Genomic DNA, 18,673 nt, shown 5'->3' on the forward strand with positions numbered 1-18,673 from the left:
AAAGAAGAGAAGGAGGTAACTTTCCTTGTTGTTTCTTTGGACTTGACTTGGTCATCAGTTTCACAGCCTGCAGTTTCACTTGTTTTATTGTTGTTCTTTCCATTAACATGTTGTAGTGTGTTGATAGTTTTCCTGGTCCTGTCCACTTCATGTTGCATCATTTCAAGTAAGTCTTTCCATGCTTCCCCATAGTTTTCATATTCACCCTTCCTTGTAGCCCAGTAATATTTTCTTATATTCATGAAGCAGAGCTTTTTTTTTTAATATTGAAAGCTCATATGTTCTTTTAAAAAAATTTCTTAAATGATGTTTATTTTCAAATCACATGTAAAGAAAGTTTTCAGCATTCACTTTTCTAAAATTTTGAGTTCTAGACTTTTTTCTCCCTCCTCTCCCCAAGATGGCAAGCAATCTGATATGTTATACATATGCAATCATATTAAACATATTTCCACATTAGTCATGTTGTGAAAGAAGAATCAGAACAAAAGGGAGAAAACTAGAGAAAGAAAAAAGAAGGTGAAAATAGTGTGCTTCAATCTGCATTCAGACTCCATAGTTCTTTCTCTGGACGTGGATAGTATTTTTCATCACAAGTCTTTTGGAATTGTCTAAGATCATTGTATTGCTGAGAAGAGCCAAGTCATTCACGGAGATCATTGTACAGTTTTGCTATTTCTGTGTACAGTGATCTCCGTTCACTCAGCATCAGTTCATGTAAGTCTTTCCAGGTTTTTCTGCAATCTGCCTGTTCATCATTTCTTATTGCACAATAGTATTCCATAACATGCATATACCACAACTTGTTCAGTCATTCCCCAACTGATGGACATCCCTTCTATTTCCAATTCTTGGCCACCACAAAAAGAGCTGCTTATAAATATCTTTGTACATGTAGGTCCTTTCCCCTTGTTTACAATCTCTTTGAGAAACAGATCTGGTAGTAGTACTGCTGGGTCAAAGGAGATGCACATTTATAGCGCTTTGGGCATAGTTCCACATTGCTCTCCAGAATGGTTGGATCAACTCCACCCACAATGTATTAGTGTCCCAAGTTTCCCACATCTTCTCCAACACCCATCATTTTCCTTTTCTGTTACATTAGCTGGTCCAATAGGTGTGAGATGGTATCTCAGCCTTTCTTTAATCAGTAGTGATTTAGAACATTTTTTCATATGATTATAGACAGCTTTAATTTTTTTATTGGAAAACTGCCTATTCCTATCCTTTGACCATTTAGCAGCTGAAGATGGAGCAGAACTTTTTAGCCAGTCACCAGTTAGTGGACATCTATTTCATTTCCAGTTCTTTGCTAGCACAAAAAGTACAGCTATGAATATTTTGTCTGTGTCTTTGGAATCTTACTCTTTGTCATTTACCTTCTTGGAGTAAATATGTAGCAGCTCACTGCTCTGGGTCAAAGGGTATGAATACTTTAGTTGCCTTTTTTTTTTAGAGGGGGGAGGGCAGGGCAATTGGGATTAAGTGACTTGCCCAAGGTCACGTGGCTAGTAAGTGTTAAGTGTTTGAGGTAGCATTTGAACTCAGGTCTTCCTGACTTCAGGGACTGTGCTCTATTCACTGCACTACCTAGCTGCCCCTTTAGTTGCTTTCTTTACATATTTTCAAGTTGCTTTTCAGAATGGTTGGACCAATTCACAGCTCCACCAACAATGCATTAGTGTGCCTGTCTTTCCATAACCTCTCTGACACTGACTATTCTCATCTTTTGTCCTCTTTTCCAGTTTAATGAGTGTGAGGTGAAACCTCAAGATTGTTTTATACTTCTTTTAGTATTAGCAACTTTAGAGTAATCTTTCCTATGGTTATCAATAGTTTGCAGGACTTCATTTGAGAGTTCTTGTTGATTTTATTGATGAATGGCCAGAGATTCCACTGCTAGGGACCTTTTCTTCTCTTACATGGCCACTAACCTGATGTAGGCCCTTATCACTTCTGTCTTCCCCTCCCTCTACCTCTCTTCCTTTCTCTTTCTCTCCCTATCCTTTCCCCTTTCCCTCTTTCTCCCCTCCCTTCCCTTCTCTTTCCCTCTTCTCTCTCTCTCACCCCCGCTCTCTCCTCTCTCTTTCCCTCTTTTCCTCACACTCTGCCTCTGTCTTTCTCTGTCTCTCCTCTATCTCTCTTATTCTCCCTCTCCTTTACCCTCTGCACCAGGTACATACATATATTTCTTTTAGCTGCCGCTATATCTTGTCTCTAGTCAGTATACTCTGGAGCTATTGTTTAGAATGAGGGCAGGGCGAGTTCCCCTTATGTGCTTTGCTAAGAGCAGTTGTCATGGAGGGTTGTGTCTGATTCTGGGCTGTTTTTGGAAGGATCAGTTGACAAGATGGAGAGAAGGGCGATTGGACTGAGCTCAGGCTGAAGGAATTGGAGATGTTTACTAAAGAGGAGAAGCTGCTGCAGCTGACTTCCAGTCCTTGGAGGCCTGTCTTGTGGAGGAAGGATTAGCCTAGAGGACTGAACAATGAGGAGCCATGAGGGGAGGCTGCAGAGAAGCTGACTGAGGCTTGAGATTGTTGGGTATTCTAGGCAAAGCTTCCTAATGGGCTTCTCTTCTGAGTGCTTGAGGAGTATGGATTTCCACATGTCAGTGACAGTTTGGATGCTGATGCATCAGCTGTCCATTCCAGCTCTTTGATGGTTTAATCTGACAGAACTGGAGGCCCTGCGAGACCCTATTACCCTAGGCAGGCAGGGAGGCAACCCCAGCTTCAGTTTTTGGCTGCTTGATCAGTCTCTGCTCAGTGAGTGTCTTGGTTGACATGTTTACCTGGCCTGGCTTTTCTAGGGTCACTAAATGGGGAGAGATGTGACTTTATTTTTCTAGTATTGGGTGGCGGGCCTGGGGAGTTACCTCCAGGACCTAAAATTGTTTCACACATACAGAAAATCTCTGATGTTGCTGTGGAGGCCTGTGGGAGTGAAGAAAGATTTGAGGCTGGGAGGCAGACCCACCAACAGGCTTTTGCAGTAGATCATGTGGGCTTGATCCAGGATGGTGACGGTATCAGAGGAGTTAGGGGGTCAGAGAGTCGATCCCTAGGTGACCAGCCTGAGTGACTGGGCAATGTTGGTGCACTGGGCTGTACCTGGAAAGTTGGGTAAAGGGCAACTCATGGGTTTTTTTTCATGAGTTCAGTTTTAGATATTAATGAGAGACTCTTGGAGTTTGGGATTTAATAAAGATTCTGGAGAGGAGCAAATCACTATAAATGATTTCTGTGATTTTACTTCATCTGTAAAATGGGCAGGTCTCTGACTTAGGGGCCCATCCTGCTTCTGCAGCTTTGTCAGCAACTAAATGTGTGACCTTGGGTAAGTCAGCCTCTTCTCCCAGGTATGTCCTGAAGTCCTATTCAGTGCTGACATTGAGGAATTTTTACGTCAGGGGCCCTAATGGGGTCAAGAAAGGCTTGTCAGGTTGATGATCACAATTCATAGTGTCCTATGGTCTGTGAGGCACTTTCCCTGGCTATTCTTAGTGCTCCTGGAATCTTCTTAGGTGTGGCACCTCTGGTGTAGGGCAGAGACCCTGTGTGGGTGAGGGTCCTAGTGCTGGTGAATGTGGTGGGAAGGAGTCTGCACGCAGGCCTGGGCTGTGAACCTTGGCTTCTGGGCTGCTGTCTTAGAGCCAAGTTTGGGGATCTCCTGAGTCCCTGGAATGACTGTGCTGAGTTTCTGAGTCCATGGGGAGAGGATGTTTAATTTAAGTGAGGTGTAAATGAACAGCTCCCAAGCGGCTCTAGGTGTATGATTTTGGGGGAGGGGTTCTCTTGGCCTTCCTTTGTGTCCCACTCCCCATCCGTCTGTTCCTTAGTCTGCACTCTTCCCCCCGCTAGCTACTTCTCTTTTCTTCCCTTGCCTCCTCCTTCCTTCCCTTGCCCCTTCCTTCCTTCCCTTGCTTCCTTCTTTCTTCCCTTATCCCTTCCTTCTTTCCCTTGCCTCTCCATTCCTTCCCTTGCCTCCTTCTTCCTTCCTTTGCCCTTTCCTTCCTTCCCTTATCCATTTCTTCCTTCCCTTATCTCTTCCTTCTTTCCCTTGCATCTTCCTTCCTTCCTTCCCTTGCCTCCTCCCCTGCCAGCCACTCAATGTAATGGGATGCAATGAAATGTCTGTTTACCCAAGATGCAGGGCTGAGTCTGACCCCTCTGTGGGTCTTTTCTAGTCCGGGGACTCCTCGTTTCCTTGGTCTCACAGGTAAATACAGATTGAATCTTTTTATAAAGGCATATTATTTACCTCATTAAGTGTGTGTTTTGGCACATGTGTTATTTACCTGATACACACTCAGGGCTTCAGAGCAGCCATTTCTCTGGGCTGTGTAAACATTGTACACAGATGAGTCCTCGATGGGTGCCGTGGGGATGGGTCCCTTCCTTGCTTCAGATTTGGCAGCCCCATGGAGGGGCATGTTTTGCTTCATCTCTTCCCCTAACCACCTCCCCTGTGGGTGACTAGGTTCGATTATCTCTTTGGTGCCCAGGGAGGGGCCTGCTGGATGCTCCTGGACTTGGGTCCTTCTAGGACTCTTCCTTGGGCTCTTTGCCCCTGGGTCTCTTCTGGGGGCCCACTGGTGTTTCTTTCTACCTCATCTGAAGAGCACTTTGACCCTGTGCAGCCTGGTGCAGAGCTCATCTGTGGCATTCATTTGGCCATTTGGTCTTTCCTTCCCAACCGGGCCGTCCCTGTATTGGCAGAGGGAATGCCCATGGGCAGTGGAGAGTATACAAGATTTGTCATGAGAAGCCCTGAGTTCTGATCCTGCCTTTGCTGTTTGCTGCTAGCATCACCTTGTGCGAGTAACTCCACACAGCAGAAGAACTCTGACTTGATCCCTCCATCCCCACTGTATGTTTTCCTATGTCTCTTCCCTTTTGTGCCTAAACTTTTTGCAGTGAGTGCCTCTACTGCCTTTCCTCTGTCTTCTTAGCTCTGCACAGTCTGATTGCCATCCTTCCATTCACCTGAAAGAGCCCTCTTCACAGTTACCAGTGAACTCTGAGTTGCCAAACCTGATGACCTTTTCTCAGTCCTTGGCCTTTCTGTAGCTTTTGGCATTCATTGTGGATCACCTTCTTTCTACTTCCTTCTCTCTCTCCTGGTCCTTCTCCTGCCTGTCTGATGCCTCCTTCTATGTGTGTTTCTGGATAGTCTTCCAGATGGAGGCAGCTGACTGTGGGAGTTCCTTAGAGTCTTTGTTTCTCCCTCTAGACTGTCCCCCTGGTGATTTCAGCAGGTTCCATGGATTTGTTATCATTTCTTTGCTAATAGTTCTCAGCCTACATCCAGCCCTTACCTCTTTCCTGAGCTTCAGTCTTATATCTCCAGTGGTCTCTCAGACACTTTGAGCTGGATGTCCCACAAACATCTTAAACTCGCCACGTCCAGAGCTGGCCTCCTGACCTTTCCTTCCAAGCCTCTTCTCTTCCCTCGGTCAGTTGCCCTGGCTTATAATTGGGCATTATCCTTCACTCCTCACTCCTTCCCCTGTAGCCAGTCTGTTGCCCAGCCCAGCACATCTCAGGTGCTGCCCCTTTTGGACTCTTCCAGTGTCCTGGTATGGGTCCTCTCACCTCACGCCTTCACTGTTGTGATAGTCTTTTGGTTAGTTCCCTTGACTCGTCTCTCCCCCCTCAGTCCGATCTCCAAAATGTCAGCTCATTCCTTCTAAAGTGCAGCTCTGACCACGCCCCCTTCCAGTTAATTCTAGTGGCTTCCTGTCACACTGTCATGAACAGGCCTTCTCCGACCTTTCCAGGCGATCTAGTGAAACTGGCCTTCCCACTGCTCCTTGAGCCAGACACTCTCCCGATTCCCATCCTCTCTCCTCCAAAACCCACTTTCTTCACAAAGCCTCTGCTTCTGTCTTGTTCGTACATAGATGTTTGTGTGCTGGCTCCTCATCACACTGGGAGATCCTTGAGGACAGGGGCTGCTTTTGCCTTCCTTGTATTCCCAGCCTTAGCACAGTGCCCAGGCACGGAAGGATTGCTTGTTCCTTGCCTGACTGTGCAGGTGCCCGAGGCCTGTGCTGACCCTGGGCTCCTGGGCTCTGAGCCAGGCTGTGGCACGTTATGAGGGCCTTTACTTTCCCACAAGTCACTGCTGCGTGGCTAAGCCCTGGTGCTTTCCTTGGAAGCGATGTGGTCATGGTGTTGCCAGGTGAGGCCAGAAGAGCTGACCCCGCCTGTCTGCTCTTGTGATCCTGCTTCCCCCAGCTTGGGAGGCCAGGTGTGGTGCTTGGGACAGACTGCAGCATGTTCACCAGTGGCACGTGGAGGAAGGATGAGTTTTGTCCTGCTGGCCCCTAGGGCAGTGGTGGGAGGAGGGTGCAGACAAGCAGACTGAGGCTGGCTGGATGGGAGGAAGACCTTCCTAATCATGAGAGATGTTCCCCAGTGGCCCGGCCTGCTTCAGGTGGGGCCCCAGGGGTCTGCAAGCAGAAACTGTGTGACCATTTGCTGGATACATTGTAGCGGGACATTCCTTTCTGGTTTGGGTTGGATTGCATGAGACACTCCTGCAGTGCCTAGTTGTGCAGCAGATCTCAGCCTGTGCAGAGGGAGGTGGAGGCCCAGGCTCAGCCCTGGGACTGATCAGATCAGGGTGTGCGGAGGAGGGGGGCTATGCTGATGCTATGGATGTTGGGAAATAGCCTTGGGGGAGGAGGCACCAGCCTCTAAGTCCTGTGGCCTGAGTCCTAGGGAAATGTGAGCCAACTTTGGGCTCAGCAGCTGCATTTTTATGGGCTCCTTTTGCTGTTACTTGAAAAGGCTGTAAAACAGCCCTCTTCAGGTGGGACCTGAGGTAATATTGATCAGATTGCATCAAATACCTATTTCACATAGAAGGAAACAGGCCCAAACTAGGCTGGAAGATTATCAGCTTTGACTGGCCCACGCATGGTGAGAGGGTCTTTGACTCTAGGGACTGGTCCTTTCTGTGTTCTGAGAAGTGCTGCTCTGTCTGCCTCAGTGGGTGGGGCCTTGAGCTGACCCCCAGGAAACCCCTTGACCCCATCAGTCTTGTTCTGTGGACTGCCCTGCCTGCCCCAGCAGGGGGAGCCTCAAGCTGATTCCCAGGAGATCCCCGTCCCCCTCATTCTTGTCCTGTGGGCTACCCTTCTATCTTAACACCGCCTCCCGCCAACCCCCACCTTGACAGGGGTGGGTTGGTAGATCTTGGGTTCTGTGACTGTCTGGTTGCTCACTAGAAGACCCTGACAGTATGAAGCTGCCTATCTAGCTGGAGCCCCTCATGTGCATAACTTGGGAGACTCCCTGTTCCAGGCTGCTGATCTAGTTAAAGGAAAATGTATGTTAGGAGGTAGAAAAGAGGAGCAGTGAGGGGCCCTGGTACCAGGGAGGCTGCTGGGGATGGAATCCTGACTCCGGGGGGCTCTTTGCTTTTTTCCTTGGAGCAGTACATGCTGTGGGAGCTTAGAGGGGGAAACTGACCTAGAATTGGGCATTCCTGTCTTTGCGTGTGGCCCCTTAGGTAATTGGATTTGAGCATTGGTCCTGTGGCTCTTTCTGCCTCAGCTAGATAAACAAAGTCTGTCCCATCAGGCTTTTGGCGCAGGAGCCAAGGCAGCCAGAGTGATGTGGTCACCCAGTTTCACAGACCTCAGGAAGCCCCTTCAAAGTGATCCCTAGGTTCACTGCCTTGATTTCCCCAGACTGAGGTAGATGCTAGCCTTGAAATGGACATGTTTTTGTCTAGCAGTGAAGCAGATTGGGGCCAGCTGTGTCCTTCCAATTCTGGACGGGTCCTGTGTAGTGAGTGTCTGGAGAGGCAGAGGGGGTTCCCTCTTACTGCCAGGATCAGATTCAGACTCCTCTGTTAGGCTTTTCAAGCCTTTCATGGCCTGGCCCTTCATCGTACACATACAGTGAATCTAGCTGCTCTGGTCTTGCTGGCATGTGTCTGCCACTCCATCCCCCATCTCTGTGCCTGCCTCTGGGCTGCCCCCAATTCCCCAGACGCTCTCCTTCCTCTCCTCTGTCTCAGGAGGCCTTTTCTGGTCCCTCAGAGATTGTTTTCCATGTACATTGATCATATCTGTACCGGGTTATTTGCAGGTTGATTCTCCTGGTTAGGCTACTGGCAAGATCTTTGAGGGAAGGGACAGTTTTTGCCATATTTGGACAGTACCTGGCACTTAGTGGGTGTTTAGGAAATGTGTGATGACTTACTGACCCGTGATCTGGTTTTCTCTCTTCTTGCTTGTGGGGTCTGTGGCTGTCTGAGCTGGTCAGAATGCCAGGGCAGGGAGGAGGCCACAGTCTCTCTTCTCTTAATTGTTGCTTTGGGGTGACCCTGCGTGGGACCTGGCTTTGGAGCCTGTAGTTTTTCTAGGCCACAGCCGTGGGCAGCTGTGTGTGGGCTAGTGCCCCGGGGAGGGCTGGTGGGCCTCAGGGAGCCTCCTGCTGGTGGTGGGGGGAGAGTAACAGCGTGTCTTTTGTCCCCTCCTCCCTCCAGACTTCTAGGTGTTCAATGGTAGCAGCATTTGGCCGTCCTGGGATAGTGAGGCTCTCTCCAGACTCGCTGTGGAAGGCGGGGATAGTGCTGGGCTCTCCTCCTCCTCCTCCTCCTCCTCCTCTTTCTCCTCTTCTTCGTCCCGGAGCTCGGCTCCATATCCGGCAAGACGCTGGCGACTCACGGCTTCGGGGTGGCCATGGCGGCCATGGCAGCCATCCCTCCGCAGAGGTACCACTACTTCTTAGTGCTGGACTTCGAGGCTACCTGTGACAAGCCGCAGATCCATCCTCAGGTGACTGCAAGGGGCCTTGAGAATGGGGTGGGGGTGGGGGTGGGTGTTGCCAGAGGCCCCCAGGGCATGTGGCCACCCCTCTTCTGACAGCTTCTTTCTGTCAGACCTGGGCTCTCTTCAGCGCCTGGGGAATGCCTACTGGGTGTTGGGGTGTGGGGGGACAGGGCGAGTCATGGTTGGCCAGAGGAGAGTGCTAACCTTTTTGGGATTCTCAGGGTGAATCTCTAGACTTAGAAGGGACCTCAGAGGGCATCTGCCCCACCCCAGGGGTGCCATAGTGCATGGAACACAGGCCTGGAGTCAGGACCACCTGAGTACAGATACTAGCCGGGGGACCCTGGGCAAGTCCTAGAGTCTCCCTTTGTCTGTTTCCTCAAGTGTAAGATGGATTAACAGCAGCACTAACTTTTCAGGATTGTTGTGAGGGTCAGAAAGTCATTTGTTGAGTCCCCAGTACAGAACTGAGCATGTAGAAGGTACTATGTGTACAGTGAGGGCGTGGGCCAGGTGACCTCTGTGCCCTTTCTAGCTGCCAGCCTCGGAGATTGTGGTCGTGGGAAGTGTGTGAAGGGGAGCAGGCTGACTCTGCTGGGGCCCAGAGGCCGGCAGCCAGGGTGGGTCCTGGGAGGCTGTGAGCGCTTTGAGCATGGGCACATCAGGGACACCCAAGAGGGAGGGGGTTCTCCTTTGGTGGGAGGGATCTAGACACCCCCTTCAGAGGGACTGTGGGCTCCGCAGTTCTGAGATTGCTCTGTGCCCTGGTGCGTGCTGTGGGCCTGTGCTGGGTCCTTGTGGAAAAGATGGGGCCAGACTCTGCTTTCCTTCCCAAGCCTTTTCTGAGGTTGCTGTGCTTCTGGCCTCATCTGGGTGTGGCAGTGAGGGGTACGGTACAAGTGTGGCAGGGGAGGGGACAAGTTGGAGGGCATGGAATGGGCTGGTATGATTGACTGGGTGGAGTAGTCATACCCTGGGTACAGTCAGGCTTGCCTTGCTGTATTGATTAGTGTGGCAAGCTTTTGGGGAAGGTAGTGAGTCTTGGACAAGGCCTGGAAAGATGGCTGGGATTTGGGTAAGCAAGGAAGCCTGGTGCTAGAGGGTAGACCTGGGACTCCTGGCCCAATTCAGGGGGAAGGCACTCATGTTCCCTGCAGGGGCAGGTGGCAGGATGGCACAAGTGAACTGGGGAGAGACTTCGGAAGAGGGATGACAGATTGGGCTACTGGTAGATTGGCTCCCAGGCATGCCCTGGGGTGGCTGAAGGAATGGGGCTAGTTCCTGGACAAGGGAATCTGTTGAGATGCTATTTTTGAGGTGCATTGGATGGTACCTCCCACCCAGGAGAGCAGAGGGCCAACAACAAGCAACTGGCAATGGGTGGTGGGCCAAGAAGGCCCTGGGTCAAGGGGGGAGCCTTCTGTGAGGCAGCCAGTGGTGCCATAGTGCATCTGGAGTCAAGAGGACCTGAGTTGAAGCTGTGCGGCCCCAGGCCAGGCACTTCACCACTGCCTGCCTCAGTTTCCTGAACTGTAAAGTGGAGATAATAATAGCCCCTGTCTCTTGGGGTTGTCATGAGGATTAGATGAGATAGCATTTGTAAAAACACTTGGAAGGGCTATAGAAATGCTGCCTCTTGTTAGGATTCTTTTCCATTTTACCACATATAAAACTATCAGATATCGGCTCCTCTGGCTAGCCTTTAAAATAACACCCTTTGTAGCCTGACTCCACTGTACCTCGCTAGTCTTATCATGTATTTATAGAATAAATTTTATTGTTTTTAATGAAGAAAACCTGATTTTCTCTCCCCACCTTCCCCATTGGCAGAAAAGTAAAACCCTTGTAACAAATTTGCATAGTCAAGCAAAACAGATTCCCCCTAGGGTGATGTCCTTCTGTAGCCTGAGCCCAAACCCCCTGTGTTGGGGAGCGGGTCCTCACTGACCCGCCAGACTTGTTGGAATCCCGCCACACTGGTCTTGCTGTGTCTGGAATGGCTTCCCTCCTGACCCCTGCCTCGGCCTGAGGAGCTCCTCCTACCTGTGGCCCCCCTTCCAGGCCCGCAGGCCTCCCGCCACCATCCTGTGTTCAGTTTGCATGCACTTCTCTCTGTGCTCTTTGTCCCTTCGGACAGAATGGTGATTGCTTAAACTGTGCTTGTGGAATTAGATTCCACATGGAGATGTCTTCTCAGTCTCTTGGGTTTCATCTGTAAAGTGAAGGTCTCGGGGCAGGAAAGCCTAGCTGTTCTTCCGCTTCTGAGCCGCTCTGAGAGTGTGATAGAGAACATGCCATGTGAGCCCCTCTGGCCTCGGCCTGACCCTTGGGGCCTGTGCCGGTGGCAGGATGAGAGCGTGCTAGAATCCCAAGCTTCGGCAAGGCCGAGGAGCTGGCTGATTTAAGGGTATTAGGGTCAAGCTCAGCCCCTCTTGAAATCACCTCAACTGTATCATTATAAAAAGCCCACTTTTTTTCTCCTTGAGCATCTTTCATGTGTCCTCATCTTAGTGAGAGATGGTTGCGTTAGAGGCAGAGGAGTGCTTCTGGGCCTGTTCTGTCCATGGCTGGGTCAGCTCCCTGAGCAGCAGGGCTTGTGTGTGAGACCCCCCTGCTGGACATCCCCAGACTAGATCAGGGGCCTTCCACATCCCCTTCTACCCCAGGTCTCTGCTAGGAGAAACCGCTCGATGAAGTTTGTTGAATGAATTCTGTGTGAATGAGGAGTGCATAAAGGACCTGGGAGAGGGTTAGCCTAGAGAAGGCTCAGGGAGGGAGCGGAAGCTGTCTTCAAGCATTTGGAGAGTTGTGTCCTGTGGAGGAGGGATTGACCCATATCTCCTTGGCCACAGAAAGAGGAATCAGGAGTAGTGCAGGGTCCGTGTAGAGGTCCGTGTTGAGGCTTTGTGTCAGGAAAACAAATCCTCCTACTGAGAGTTGTCCCAGTGTGGGAGGTCCCTGTCCCTGGAGTTCTTCAGACAGAGATTGGGTGGCACCTGTCTGAAGCCCTTTCCCCTTGAGCTTCTCCAGGAATGCCTATGACATGGAAGCCCAACTCAAATTCTGACCCAGTTGCTACCTACCCATGTAATGCCTGGCAGATTATGTGAGGGTGTTGGACTGAGGGGACTTCCAGGGCCTTTCCAGCTCAGCCTCACCACAGAAATGACATAGTTTTGGAGAGTTAGCCTTCAGGAGTCAGTGCCAGGAGCCCTTCATGCTGGTGCTGAGGGCAGCTTCCCCAAAGCTGTATAAACACTGACTCTCCCCATGGGCCATCCTTCTTCATAGAGACACCCTCTTCTGCATGTGGACATCTTTCCCTGAGGCCTGCTCTCTGGAACTCTCCAAGGAATCAAGTCTGGTTCAGAGGGAGGCCCTGCCAACAACAGCTGTGAGTCAGGGGTTTCTCAGTGTCTCAGGTCTTGCTTCTAAGAGCTGGCCTGTTGGTCTTGACAAAGAGAAAACTGATTGGGGGAAATCCTGAGACGTAGAGATCCCTTTAGTGTGCTGGGATTCTGGAGAAGACCCTTGACCAGAACAACCAATAGCTAAAGGAAAATGTGTTGGGTCAGTGCAAACCCTGTGTGATCGGCCTTCTTGTTTTCTGTACCACTGTGATGGTTATTCCCAGTTTATAGATGAGGAAATTGAGTCTAAGACAAGGGCAGGTAGGGATCCCCCACTCAACTAGAAAGTGGAGCCAGGAGTTCTTGAAGTTGGCTCTTCCAGTCTGTGCTCTCTGACCTCCCCAGATTGGCAGATGGAAGGAACAGTTCAGCCACAAATAGGCCTCAGTTTCCCATTAGGGTCTTCATGGACCTGGATCTCAGCGATCTTGAGGCCCGTCTTGGAGAAGAGATGAAGGATGAGCCTTAGGAAAAGAGCAGGATGTACAGGGAGCTCCTTTTTCCTCCAGACCTTGTGGGGTTTCAGGAACCCCCCTGCTTTCCCCTCCCCTCCCCCCATCCTCTAAGAACACTAGGGACTGCAGGAAGGAGGGGAAGGATGGAGGAGCATGCCGCCTCAGGCCTTGAAGGCCTGGAGAGTGCTCAGTCGATTTGGTGAGGACAGGGCCCTCCCTCAGCTCCCCCCAGTGATTAATCCACAGGCATAAGCTTGTGTTGTAGCCAGATGTATGGTGGGGGTGGGGGTGGGGGTGGGGGTGTTGCTTGACCAGGGACTTGGGCCTGGGAGGGGAGAGGAGGGGAGCCCTGATGGCCAGGGAAGGCTTTTTTCACAGAAGATGTTGACTTAGATTTTCAGAATACATTTTTACTTCCTCTAAATGTGGGGCCTACAGCTCCTCTTGTTCTACCCCCAGTGGATGGAAAATGAGCTTCTCTGAGTGTTTCTAGAGGTTTGCAGCCTGTACTACCCAGTCTGAGGCTTGGCTTGGCAGTGCCTTTGGTTGGGCTGGGTCTCACCCAGCAGTGATGGTGTGTGAGCTGGAGGGCAGTTTTGTGTGAACAAGCCAGCATCCCTGGCCTGGTTTGTGAGGAGGGGTCCAGCATGGCCTTGTTGGCGCTTCTCTGGCCCTGAGATTTTCTTGCTGTCCCAACTGCCATGAAAACCATCTCCACTCTGTTGCCATGTATTCCAGGGTCTGTAACTTTGGAGAAAAATGACCTCTGGGATGGAGGTTTCCTGATGTTTGGTCTGAGTCCGATGGGGATTTCTTTCCTTAGGAAAGTTTGCAGAAACTCCATCTGCATTTCAGGTTAACCTGCCAGTAAATGACTTTTGCTTTTGCTTGTATAGAGAACCATTCAGGTGCTGTTTTTAGGGGTGGGGGCAGAGTCAAGGAGAAGGGGTTGGGCAGTTGGAAGATTCCAGAGGGTTGGGCAGTTGGAAGATTCCAGAGAGTTGAGATTTCATATGTGTTAGACATGGGCATCCTGGCAATCCTCCATGAGGAAGGAAGGAAAGTGTTTTGGAAAAGTTGAAGGAAATTTAAGATTCTCCTCCCCACACCCTGGCCCCCCTCCTAGTCCCAGTTAAAATGTATCTCCTCCCTTGGGTGTTCCTGCCCTGCGGCCCCAGCCAGTGTCCCTTGCCCAGTTCTGCTTTGGAGTCCCCCTTGGGGGCTGTAAAGAGGGCCTGAGTAAGGACTGACTGCCTTGCACTCTGGTGTGATGAACTGGGCTTTGAGCACCCCCTGGAATCATTGTGCCTGGCCCTGTGTCCACAGGGAAGGCCCTGGCGTTCTTCTTTTAAGCTGGGAAATGAAATGCAAAATTGACATTAATGTAACATTATGGTGGAGATTAAATGCACCCAAATCAGGAAATTCAAAGTTATGCTCAACACAGTGTCGATAACTCAGGCTCCCTTGGCGCATACCATATTTCCTGTTAGCGTGGAGGGGTTATATGTTATGGCATTAAAGCTGGCGCTGTGTGCCAGACAAGCAGGGCAGAATGATGGGCGGGAGAGCTCAGTGAGTGTGCTTGCAGGCGCCCCTGTGTAGGGAAGGCCTCGTTTCTTCCAGGGTCACTGTTAGTTCCCCAAAGACAGTCAGGGTCTTCCTTGTCTCTCTGGTTTTTCTCATAGTCTGATGACTCAGTTGCCCCTTGGAGGTTCAGAGGTGTGGGTCAGGAAGACTTGTTTTTTCTTTGTCTAGGATTGTGGCATCCTCATGGGGGCCTTCTCCTGGGTGTTTGGTGGGTGTCTCGTGGGCCCAGGGAGTGGGATGGATCTGTTGGCTTTCTCCAAGCTGCAACCTGCCTTTATTTTCAGCCAGACCAAAACTGCAGGAGGAAAATAGCCCTGAGGGGGTAGGAAGGGGAATGAAACAATGTGAAGTGTACTCAGGGTTTGGACTGCTCTGGCTCCTGGGCCTTGCCCTGGAACTGCCCTGCTGAGCCCCTTCTGTGCCAGGCGTAGCCAAGAGGTATTGGCTCTGGGCGCTGCCAGCCTCCCCTGGGACTCCTCCCACCTGTGTCTGCCCCTTCTGAGTCTCCCTTGCTGGCTCCTTAGCTGTGCCCTGCTTAATAGGGCACAGAGCCCCCTTCTCTTCTCTCTGCTTACTTACCTCGCTGTTGTTGAACACCCTCAGGTGCCAAAGATTCCATGATCTTCTTGATGCAGATGTTTCCCACATTCAGATATCTAGCCCTGGTCTGCCCTCTGAGCACCCAGCCCACGTTATCACTTCCTGTGGGACGTCTTCACTTGTATGACCCATCAGAGGCATCCTGAACTCGGTGTGGCTAAAATGTAATTCAGTATTTCCCTTTTCCTAGACTTCTCTGTTTTGATGGAAGGCACTGCTTTGTTTTTTGTATCCCTGCTGGATCCCAGTGGGGAGAAACTCAAGGCAGGGAGCCCCCCCCCCCCTCCCTCCAGCAGCTATTGCAAAGTGCAGGCATGTGGTGATGAGGGCCTGAACCAGAGTGGGGGCAATGTCAGAGGAGAGGAGGGGGCGAATGTGAGGAGAAATGACAGGACCGAGTTACTGATGACACGTGCAGGGAGAAGGAGAAAGTGAGCATGAGGTTCAAGGTTTCAAGCCTGGGTCACTGGAGGCTGGTGGTGCCCTCTCTCATAACAGGGAAGTTCAGAAGAGGGGAAGGCTTGGGGGTGGGGTGGAGGGCTCAGTGAGTTCAGTCTTAGACAAGTTGAATGTAAGGTGTCTATTGGACATCTAGTTTGAGATGAAAGACTAGAGGTCAGCAGAGGGGTTAAGGCTGGAAAGACCTGAGCATCAGGAAAATCCATGGGAGCTGATGGGGTGGGACACTGAGAGAGAAGAGAGCCCAGGACAGAGCCTTGGGGACCTTGAGGGAAAACCGGCAAAGGAAACTGAGGAGTGTTCCAACAGACAGGAGAAGCAGGTGAGAGCAGGGTCACCAAAGCCTGGGGAGAAGAGAGTGCCAAGGGACGAAGATGATGGGCAGTGTCAGAGGCCACAGAGAGCTCAGGAAGGAGGAGGGTAGAAAAGAGGCTGTTGCATTTGGCAGCTAAGAGAGCAGCGGTAGCTTGGGAGGGGGCGTTTTCTGGTTGGATGGTGCTCAGGGCTTAGAAGAAGGGTGAGAGGAGTGTAAGTCTCAGATGGTAGATAGCCTTCTCAAGGACCCTATCCAAGAAGGGGAGGAGAGAGGGAGGAAGGGAAGTGGCAGGGAACAGGCATCAGGTGAGCATTAGAGAGACATGGATAGTTTTGTAGACAGCAGGGAAGCAGCCAGGAGACAGGGAGACACTGATGGGAAGTAGGAATGATGGGGGTGGGGGGCAATTGCTAGAGAAGGAATGGTAGAGGGTTACTTGTGCATGTAGAGGGCTGAGCCTTGGCCCTGAGAAGGGTAGCAGAAGGCATCTGGGGGATGAGAGATGTGGGGAGGGGAAAGGAGGGTGCTTTTTGGCAAATGGCCTCATGTTTTTCTGTCAAGGTTCTGAGCTAGGAGATTGGGACAGGAGTATTATGGGAGGTTAGGCGACTGAGGAAAAGGTTTGAAAGAGATACTATGGTCATTGGAAAAGAGAATTGGTTACGGAGGAGCCTTGCAGCAGTGAGGGTCCAGATGAGATTCTGGAACTTAAGTTTGTAGGGGACGACTCACTCAGTCACCACAGTTCCATGATTTTCTCCAACTTCATTTAGCAACACGTGTATGGGAACACAGGCATTGGTGGGAGGTGAGAGTAATCCCCGGCCGAGGCTTGGCAGGGCAAGATCAGTGATAGGATAGAGGGGCAGAACACTTGATAAGAGGCTGGTGGAGATGTGAGCTGATTTTCCAGGTAGTCTGGATGTAGAAGGGGTGAGAGAGGCTAGGGCAAGAGGACCGGCTTTGGAAAGAACTGAGATTAGCAGTCATTGTGAGGATAAAGAACAGGGTTAGGGAGTCATAGGCCAGAGAGAAAGATGGAATGAGTAAAGGAAGGATCAGGTAAAGGAGTGTGGGAGGTACCCCCAGGTGCTGGCTGACTCTTGGAATCCGCAGCCCTGCTTGGATTGCCCTGCCTTGTAAGGGCAAGGGGGACCCTGCTTGCTCTGTGAAATCCAGGCTAAAGGGTCCATGGCACGGTGACCCTTAGGTGGGGTTTAAAGGCCTTGTTGTGGGTGCGTGGGCCTGCCCAGTTCTGGACTTGTCTCGTGTGCTATGCTCATTAGAGGGCTGAAGATGGTGCACCAGGTGTGGTAGTGGAAGGGGCAGACTGAGGATGGTAGGAAGGAGATCATTGGCGGAATCTTAGGGCTCCTCTGTAGGGAGCTGGGATAGGCAGGCCCTGAACAGGAAGCCCCTGGATCCCATCCCTCATGTGGTGCCTGCAGGGAAGGGGACCCACCACCTTTGGGGGGAAGCTGTCCTCTCTTCCTGCCCCTTCTCTGTACTTTCCCCCCTGCTTGGAGAGAGCCCAACACAACAGAGCCAGTTCCTATCCCTGGGACAGCTCTTCTGAGAAGCGCATCCTCGTCAGCCTCATTTACTAGGATAAAGAAAGGAGAGGGTTTAGGACCTGACAGATGGCCAGAGGAAGGAGCAAGGGCATCACGTATGTCAGGACCATGTCCTCTGGACTGCACATAGACTGAGGCATGGCCAAGGCCAAGCTTTCCATGAGTGAGGCCCCAGGGACTGGAGAAGGACCACAGGGTATTATTGTTGCTCTGGTGGAGAACTCGGAGAGTGGGCAGAAGTCTGGGCACAGCACGAGGACTTTGTATGGCATGGGAGCTGGTATAACTGGGAGCAAACACTTTGGGGGCCGTGGGTACTCCAGATATAAACCTACCTCTTTGTGCCCCCCCACCTCCCTGACCCCTCACCCCCCAGCCTTCCTGTCCCCTCCCCCTGCCTTCCTGTCCCTTCATCCCTCCACCTCCCTGTCCTTTTGCCCCCCTGCCTCCGTCCCCTTATCTCCCCCCATCCCCTCGCCCTCCCCGTCTCCCTGTCCCTTCACCCCCCCCTTCCTCCTCATCCCCTCACCCTCCCACCTCCCTATCTCCTCGCCCCACCCCCCGCCTCTTGTCCTCCTCCCTATCTCCTCGCCTCCCCCCCCACCTCTGTCCTCTCTTGCCCTCTGCCTCCCTGTTTCCATGTGCTCCTTGCCTCCTCCCCCTCTGTTTGCGGAGTGGAAATGTGGTTAGCAGCTCCATTGAGCTTATGAGACTGAGTCTTCCTTGGCAGCTGCTTAGAATCTGGGGCTGGGGATTCATGTCCTGTCCAGGTGGTTGTGGTTCTAGGCCAGGGTCTGCTTGCTGTTTTCTGGGGAGAGTAGATTCTAAGGAAGGCCCCTCCTGGGCCACTTGGGGGAAACCAGGGGGCCTTAGGGACACCATGCTAGAGGCTGATGGTTTGTGATGAACTGCACAGGGCTGGTGGCAGGCAAGGACTGTGAGGACTGGGTGTGCTGCTTCTGAGACATTCCCTTCTGGGTGGCCCTCTCACTTGAGGGCATCCACAGGTTGGGGAAAGGTTTGAAGGAAAAGAAATTCAGGAAGAGAACATTGAGGAACACTAAGTCTGCCCTCACCTACCTTTGCCTCAGATGCTAGAGAGACAGGCACACAGGGCACTTGGACTTGTGGCTATGACTCCCTGAGGAGCAGGAAAGGAGCTCTGAGTCTGCCCTGGGATTTCTTCTGACAGGCAGGAAGCCTGGAAAAGGCTTCACCAGCAGGCAAAGAATCCCTCACTGCAGACCTAGGGGCTAGTATTGGCAGGAAGGGATGTCCAGGAGATGGGGCCTTGAATGGGGGTGCCCTGAGATGTGGGAGCTCTCTCTGCAGGTTTGCCCCCCACAGGCAAGGTCTCATCCCAGTTTTCCTGGTCCTTTGCTCATTTTTTTGAGGCTTCATGCTGAGGTGTGCAGTGTTCCGTACCTTGGCCCTTGGGAGCTGGGATATGAGAGGGTGTGTCAGGCTGGCTGAGCTGC

At 51.5% G+C, this 18,673-nt stretch overlaps 1 protein-coding gene across 1 annotated transcript in view; it reads left to right on the forward strand.

Moving 5' to 3' along the window:
• Positions 1 to 18,673, forward strand: part of LOC138165053 (ERI1 exoribonuclease 3-like) — a 184,489-nt gene that overhangs the window by 13,141 nt on the left and 152,675 nt on the right. Inside the window, 2 exon segments of the mRNA XM_069093158.1 lie at positions 8,506 to 8,637; positions 8,639 to 8,797. Coding sequence (XP_068949259.1) covers positions 8,521 to 8,637; positions 8,639 to 8,797 — 276 coding nt within the window. The 5' untranslated portion in view covers positions 8,506 to 8,520.

This window comes from Petaurus breviceps, unplaced genomic scaffold, assembly GCF_028583685.1.
Source record: "Petaurus breviceps papuanus isolate PSGF00001 unplaced genomic scaffold, PetGlider_PUasm1.0 207, whole genome shotgun sequence".
Classification (NCBI taxonomy): Eukaryota; Metazoa; Chordata; class Mammalia; order Diprotodontia; family Petauridae; genus Petaurus; species Petaurus breviceps.